The sequence below is a fragment of the Leptonychotes weddellii genome, chromosome 2 (genome assembly GCF_054177405.1).
Source record: "Leptonychotes weddellii isolate Sample4059 chromosome 2, ASM5417740v2, whole genome shotgun sequence".
NCBI classification, from domain to species: Eukaryota; Metazoa; Chordata; class Mammalia; order Carnivora; family Phocidae; genus Leptonychotes; species Leptonychotes weddellii.
In genome coordinates, this window is record NC_138370.1 from 53,154,774 (window position 1) to 53,163,413 (window position 8,640).

At 37.1% G+C, this 8,640-nt stretch overlaps 1 protein-coding gene across 3 annotated transcripts in view; it reads right to left on the bottom strand.

Annotated features, from left to right (window-relative positions):
- KLHL2 (kelch like family member 2) overlaps positions 1–8,640 on the bottom strand; it is a 101,927-nt gene that overhangs the window by 4,793 nt on the left and 88,494 nt on the right. For all 3 annotated transcript variants that reach the window (XM_081811183.1, XM_081811180.1, XM_081811186.1), the window contains 4 exons: positions 4,681–4,878; positions 3,940–4,041; positions 2,544–2,672; positions 1,594–1,734 (listed from right to left, as the gene is read on the bottom strand). In XM_081811183.1, the coding sequence (XP_081667309.1) occupies positions 1,594–1,734; positions 2,544–2,672; positions 3,940–4,041; positions 4,681–4,878 (570 nt within the window). The remainder of the gene's footprint in view (positions 1–1,593; positions 1,735–2,543; positions 2,673–3,939; positions 4,042–4,680; positions 4,879–8,640) is intronic.

The following is an 8,640-nucleotide window of genomic DNA, read 5'->3' on the forward strand; positions in this document are numbered from 1 at the left end:
GCGCCTGGGTGGCTCAGTCGTTAAGCGTCTGCCTTCGGCTCAGGTCATGATCCCAGGGTCCTGGGATCAAGCCCCACATCGGGCTCCCTGCTCTGCGGGAAGCCTGCTTCTCCCTCTCCCACTCTCCCTGCTTGTGTTCCCTCTCTCGCTGTGTCTCTCTCTGTCAAATAAATAAATAAAATCTTTAAAAAAAAAAAAAAAAAAAAGAAGCAAACTCATCATATTAATGTAGTTCAACTGCTTAAAAAGTAAGAGCAAGATGATAGTTCTACATACACAAATTACTGCTTTATTCTTCTAGCTAGAAGAAATGAGCTAATTTTGATTTGAAAACAATAAAATACAGGTAGAGGGGAAAAAAATCAGACTATTCCAGTGTTTAGGAAAATAATGAAAGCTCAAAATGCAAATAAATTTCCCAATCCAGCAAGGCACATGCACATATTACTGTGGCTTTTCTAATCTAATATGTATTAGGGTCAAGCACTTACTCTATTTAGGGCCCAGATTTGTGGGTCTTATCATGGTTCTTGACTATCTATAGCCAAGAGATTTTTAGTACCTCACCAAATACAATTAATTGGATGAAGGGAAAGATCCTTGCAGTCCCACATACTTAGTTTCCCCTCACAATCACATCACTTAATTAGAAATTTTTTAAAAATAAAGAGAAATTAAGAAGAGCATTTTGGGGGGGATGGAGGGTGCATCTTGCAAAATCATCCAGTGGTGTACAGTGAGTTTGAGAATCAAGAGGAACTTATTTTGGACTATGGGAAATGGCATGAAGATAATGGCTTTTAAAAGATGACTCGCATTTCCTGAAAAGACTATTTAGCTATCCTGAATCTATTTTCCATTTCTATTTCCCTTCCATAGGTCTTCTTTTTAAGTAGTTAGTTCCCTAATCGTGAAGACCTCAGCTTTCTTAAAATTACTTGCTGTTGTAGGGCACCTGGGTGGCTCAGTCGATTAAGTGTCCGACTCTTGATTTCGGCTCAGGTCATGATCTCAGTGTTCTGGGATCAAGCCCTATGTCGGACTCCATGCTCAGCAGGGAGTCTGCTTGAGGATTTCTCTTCCTCTCCCTCTGCCCCTCCCCCTGCTCATGTTCGCTCTCTCTCTCAAATAAATAAATCTTTAAAAAAATTACTTATTGTTGATATGTTGTTTTAGCTTTTCTAACTTTAGAAATCATGAACTATATTAAATTAGGGTTAGCTTCTTCAAGCTTCAAGATAAACAACGAGCTTTTAACCTGGTATAAATATTTACTCAACCAGACTAAATTCCCTGAGGATTGGGATCTCCAGTACATGATACATGGTACGCACTCAAAAATATCTATGGTAAGAATAGATGAATTTAAGCATCAAATATAGAGGGCTCTTCCTCTAATTTAGTCTACATTATTACCAAAAAGTAGCCACTATGCTAGGCATTCACTATATAGGATTACTACATAAGTTTGTTTTTAAAGAGCTCATCTATTAGAAAACCCAAATCAGTAAAAGAATGAAAATATACGACAATACTAGTAAAACTCTGAATACAAATCAATAAAAATTCCATAATCGTAAGCTAGACAGATACCTGCATTTCTTCTGCACATGTTCATATCTGCAACCTGTCTCCATGTATTGGTGGTAGGATCATACACTTCAACACTTTTTCGTACTAAAGGACCATCATGACCCCCAACAGCATACAGTAAGTTGTTTAACACGCCAACACCTATAAAACACAAAAACCAAACTACAGTAGAGTAAAAGTGACAAATTTGTAACATACTAGGGTTTATTCAAATGACTTATAAAAGTAAGTCAATATTAAAGCACACAAGAAATGGAAATGAATTGATTTGACAAATGAGAATCTCAATAAGAACTATTATTCTAAGAAAGGCATGTCAAATAAAATAAAAAATAGTATGAGGATGAAACACAGAGAGGAAAGTCATTTAACATAATCCTTCTGAAAACAACTTTCACGGTAAAAGCAAACCAGTATTAAAGCACAAAACTTGTAAGAAATGGATATGAAGAGACTTGATTATGAAGTTCGATAAGAACTAAGAACAAAAACTCAAAGAATGCCAAAAAATATAAATAATTAAGTGATACAAGAAGCCTTTAATACAGCACTTAGGAATTTTACAAAGTGATCTTTAATTATAGATAATTAATTCAAAAGACATTTAACAATGTCATTAAAATCAGTATATATGTTTTCTGGTAATATAAAGAGAAGCCAATGAATCATTTCACTTGTTTATTAATTCTTTTCCAACATTTTTGTGTTTTTGGCTTTTTTTTAAAGATTTTATTTATTTATTTGACAGAGAGAGACACAGCGAGAGAGGGAACACAAGCAGGGGGAGTGGGAGAGGGAGAAGCAGGCTTCCCATGGAGCAGGGAGCCCGATGCCGGGCTCGATCCCAGGACCCTGGGATCATGACCTGAGCTGAAAGCAGACGCTTAACGACTGAGCCACCCAGGCGCCCCTCATTTTTGTGCTTTAATCTAAATGAGTTTCCTACATACCAGCTCCACTCCGTCTGGTGCTCATTTCTGCTATATAGGTCCATTCATTTGTTGTAGCATTATAGCATTCTACTGTGCTAAGACATTGACGTGAAGCTCCATCATACCCCCCTACAGCATAGAGCAAACCTAAACATGGAATCACAAAGAAAGCCAAATTCATAAAAAGCTATTTTTTCAAGGCATAAAGTATTTTCCTCCAGAGTAGCAGTTTCCCTTTTATTACCAATTTTTATAAACTATAAAGATCTTGCCTAATGGTGATCGAAGAAGTTACCAAACCACATTATGAAGATCTGCAGGGTATATTTGATGATATTAATTTAATATTTTCATTAATAAATCTGAATAATAAAACAAAGTACACTCATTGCATCTTTGGATAATATTATTTGGTAAGTGAACAACATCGTAGGAAACAGAATTAAATATCCTGGTAATCTTAGTAAAATGGGAAAAAAAGTTAAATCAAGAATTAGTACCAGTATACAGTAGAATATTATTTGGTGATAAAAAGAAATGAGGTACTAGTAAATGCTACAACACAGATGAACCCAGAAAACATTATTTTCAATCAAAGAAGCCAGTCACAAAAGATCACATACTGTATTATTTCATTAATATGAAATGTCCAAAAATGGGAAATTTATATAGAGACAAAGTAGATTAGTGGCTGCTGAGGTCTGGGGAGATGGGGGTGACAGATAAGGGGAGTGGGGCTGCTTTTTGGGGGAATAAAAATGTTCTAAAATGAATTGTGGTGATGTGTGCACATTGAATTGTACACTTTAAATGGGTGAATTGTATGGTATGTGAATTATATTGCAATAAAGTTGTTTTTAAAAAAAGTTAGTACAAAGAATTATACCAATAGTAGGGAGAGAGTGAGAACCCACAAATCTGCCCAAGCAGATTAAAAAAAAAAAAATCACACCAAAAAATAATAGTTACAGCCTTTCTTAAGCTCTTTTGGTGGACAAGGTAGGATATAAATAAATAATTGTGGCAACCCATCCTCTTAAATGTGAAACAGCCTTTCTCCAGAAGTAAAATTTTGCACATGTCATCTGATTTGTTCCCTAAACAACTGAATTAAGATCAGTTAACAGTTTTATATAGGTTACAGAGAGAGAGAGAGGAGAAAGGGGTGAAGAAGAGGACAGAGGGAGAGAAGGAGGAGGGGGAGAACGAGGGCTTCCACAACTTAGTTTATATACACAAGCTCATTTTTAAAAAATAATACAAGTTGACAATGGCTTTTCCTTTCCTTGTTTAAATGATCGTTTGCTTGCCCATTTAGAAAACTGGTGTTTAGGTTATTGGAAGAATCCCTCGGAGCAATCAAGAAGCCATCCGTGCCTGGAAAGGTTCACCCGAAACGACTGTCAGCACCCACCTCCAACAACACCGACACCTACGCTGCTCCTCCTTGTGTTCATTGGAGCCACGTGAAACCACTCATTAGACTTTATATTATATGCTTCCACGGATGATAAACCTGTAATAAAGCACAATGCTCTTCACTTCCTCCTCTAAAAAAAAAAGTGAGGTGACTGTTCCTTTATATATATTATTAGGGAAGAGTACTTCAGGTTATGTTAAATTGGACTAAATTAAAAGAGGAAAATGCTGGAATGTAAACATATCAATTACATGATACATAGGACTAGCCTCTTTTCCCCAGGGCTCCTACCCAAGCTACTGACATTTCTTAGCTTTTTAAATGTGATAAGAGGACTGATGGTGATATGCATAAAGAAGGAAATTTATATACTTAGTACTCTTCCATTATTTAAAAGAACTCTTTTTTTTTAAAAAGATTTATTTATTTATTTGAGAGAGGGAGAGAGAGTGAGCACACAGAGGGAGAGGGAGAAGCAGGCTCCCTGCCAAGCAGGGAGCCCAATGCGGGACTTGATCCCAGGACCCCGGGATCATGACCTGAGCCCAAGGCAGACGCTGACCCCACTGAGCCACCCAGGCGCCCCTTATAAGAACTCTTGATGGGAGATTTTAAACTTACCTTTATAATACCTTTAAACACTCAAATGTCTCCTAATTTTGCCACAGTTTATTCCCTAAACTTGACTGCTATGTTAATTCTAATGCAACGTAGAAAAGACCAAAAGGAAGTTACCTGTGCTGCCATCAAAGCCTCCCACGGCATATAACAATCCATTCAATACAGCGGCCCCCAAAGTGCTTCTCCGGTCCCGCATGTTTGCAACGCTGGTCCACTGATCTTTCACGGGGTCATAGGAATCTACAGTGCGGACTCTCAAGGAGCCATTAAAGCCACCGACAGCAAAAACGAGCCCAGCCATGTAGACCATCCCTGCAGAAGAAATCCGGCAGTTAATGATGAATATGCAACCAGACTACCACACTATCTAAAGGCTGCATTCCAGTAAGTCCACAGCTGTTGTCAGAATATAAACTGCTCTTAGGAGAACACTGGCTAAATAGAACTCTATTCATTAGCAAGAATATCTAACCACTAAATTGTCCTCCTTTCTAAGATTATTAAAAAATGCAATGGTGTGGGCTGAGGTATTATTTTGACTCTTGGCTTTTTCAAATATTTATTTACAGATTTAAATACTGTGGCAATATGTGCCAACTACTTAAACCTGTATACAGCTCCCACAGCTTTCAAATTTTGGATCTTCTACTCTGTATGTTTATACTCAATTTGCATAACATACTCCTGATTTATCATGTTAGTGAGCTAAATCAGGGGTCGTGATTATTTTTTGTAGAACCTATGAGCTAGGAATGGTTTTTACATTTTTTACTGGTTGAAAAACAACCAAAAAAAAAATATTTTGTGACACAAAAAATTAAGCGAAATTCAAATTTCTGCACCCATAAATAAAGTCTCACTGGAACACAGCCCCACCCACTCATTTATGTAGGTCTGTGACTGCTTTCACACTGTAGGGGCACTTGAGTTGTGACAGAGACCATATAACCCACAACTCCTAAAATACGTACTCTCTGGTCCTTTAAGAAGTTTGCTGACCCTGAGCTAATGAGAGGTTAGGGAATTCCTGGATGGAGAAGCCAAATTGCTAGCCTCTGGGTTTAACCACCTTTTCACTTTTCTAAGCTTTTTCCTGCCGTTGTCCTGACCTGAAAAGCCCCTCTCACCATCCACTCTGCTTTCTTTAAGTTTCAAGTCACAGTGAAAGTTCTACATTCTCTCCAACCACTTTAGCCTGAAGGGATTACCTCTAGCTCCTGAACCCCCCAGAGCGAATCACACCTAGATAGTGCATTTGAGGTTAGTAAATCTTGCACAGTCTGCATTATCATCACTTTACACTGTTCAAAGTTCTACTGTTCTTCAATTCTATAGTGCTTATGTCACTGCTCAGCTTGGGGGCAGGCACTGTGCCTCACAGTTCTCTGAATCCAGTTGGGAGATCAGGAATCACACCAGTCCTAAGTGTTGACCAGCTCAATGCTTCATATGATGTCATCAGGCAAGGCATATACCATGACCCCCGACAGTCTTACCCTCTGGTGCTTTATCCCCCAGCTCCCAAAATACGTATGGATGTGCAGTCCTTCCTATGGCATGAAGACTCTTTACAGTTCAAATGAAACTGCCTGTGTTGGCAGCTGTCAGGGAAAGGAATGACTTCTCAGTCCCTGGTTCAATGAGGAAATGAATACTCAAGCTACTTTCTGGTAAATCTCAAGTATTTGAGGAGAGCTGTGGGCAACAGACAATTTAAGTAGGCAGAGAACTAATGAAGGATGAAGAGTAACCCCTGGATTTCCTGAGTGCCCTCGATAAAGAAAATGTGGTATGTCTCCTGGGAAGGCCTGGGCAGCCAATGAGTAGTGAACACAGCAGGCAGTATATTTCAGCATGAAAATGCCCTATATCCCAAATGATGAGGAACACTGGGAAAAGTTCATTATGGGAATTTGGACCACTGCAATGTTCATTTTCTTTTCTTTACAAACAAAACAAAAATCTATCATCTCTCAGAGATATGTAGTATGCTTACCAAGTGCTAGAGTATTTCAGGTGACAAGGAAGAAAACAATGTATGAATCCAAACACTCTGGGTGCAGAGGGTGTGAACTAAAAGAAATGATACTCCCTAAAGTTACAGGGAAGCGCCCAGAAGTTTGAGTAATGTGGCCAGAATTCCACAGTTTAAGGGCATCCACTCTAGTCTGAAGTGGGTGGGGAGGCACGTTGTGCTTTCACGAGGGCACAATGAAGGTAAAATTCATGCATGAACAGTACACTTCGGAATGCACCCAGTCTAATGAGTTATGGTGCAATAAAAAGGAAACTGAATCAGGAATCAGATACAAAGTAAGAAACCAGTTATAAATATCAGGGAAGACTCCAAGAGTAACAATAAAGATAAAATACCTAAGAATAAACTTGCCAAGAAACGTACAAAACCATATGAAGAAAATGTTAAAAACCTACTGAAGAAAGAAGATACAAGTCCTATCACCAGTCATGTAACTAGTCCCATCATATCTTAAAACAAATTATAAAGCACAGTAATTATAATGATAACTGCTCTGTTTTGATGCATAAATAGACAAGACGAGTCAATGGAACAGAACAGAATATTTAGAATAAAACCAAATAAATGTAGAAACTTAGTATATGATAAAGGCAGCACTTCAAATGAATGGAAACAGTTGGATTAGCCAATAAAAAATCTTTGGACAACTGGCTACCATTAAAAAAACAAATTCCACATCTTACTTCTTATATCAAAATAAAGTCTAGATGTTTTGATATGAATATAAAAATTAAAACTCTGCAAATACTAGAAAAATTCATATTTTAAAAATATAATTTTGTTTTAGGGGAGAAACCTAGCAGACACCACCTTCACCAAGTGACTGAGGTTAATGTCACCAGAGAGAATCATGATAACCTCCATCTAATCATGAGAAAACATCAAACTGAGAGACATTCTTCAGAACAGCTGACCAAAGAATCAAGGGCATGAAAGATAAGGAAAGACTATGGAGCTATCACAGATCAGAAGAGACTAAGAAAATATGACAATTAAATGCAATATGGGATCTGAAACAGAATAAGGACACTAATGAAAAAACTCATAAAATATGAAGTCTGTAGTTTAGTTAATAGTAATGTACCAGTGCTAATTTCATAGTTTTGAAAATTGTATCACAGTTGTGTAAGATATTAATATTAAAGAATGAATATATCAGAACACTGTATTTTGCAACTCTTCTCTAAATGTAAAATTACCTCAACATAAAAAGTTTAAAAATAATTTTTTAACTTAAATAAAAAACATATATATGTACACACACACACACACAAATAGTTTTGAATAAGGCTTTTCTACACAATAAACAAATCCTTAAATCCAAAGGCAAACTGATGTACAGGACTTCATAAAATGGCAAAAATTTTATATGGTGAAAATAATACAAGTAAAATCAAAAAAGAAAAGATCAATACAAATATTCACACCACATATGACAGACAAAAATGATACTTTCCTTACCATATATCTGTCAAGCCAATGAAATAATAAAAAAATGGCAAAAATCATAAACTGACAACTCAGAAAGACGAACTTTCCTCATAATAAAAGAAGATAACATTTTCCATCTACCAGAGTGGCAAAACTCAAAACATTTAATCACAAGGTGTTGCTGGGAATGTAGGGAAATGGGCACCTTCGTATTTCACTATTAGTGGTAGTAATAATTGGTGTTTCCTCTTAGGATACCCTTTGAATCAGGAATTAATTTCTAGAGTTTTACCCCACTAAAATATATTGGCACATGTACATAATGATATATGTGTAAGGGATTCACTGTAGCACTGTTTATAACATAAGATTAAAAACAATTTTAATGTTCAATTAAAAATTAACAAAAACTATACCACATCCAGGACCCCCACCCCCAAATATTAAACAGCTCTTAAAGAATGAGGTAACTGGGTGGGGTGGGAGGGATGGGGTGACTGGGTGATAGACACTGGGGAGGGTATGTGCTCTGTTAAGCGCTGTGAATTGTGCAGGACTGTTGAATCTCAGATCTGTACCTCTGAGACAAATAATGCAAGATATGT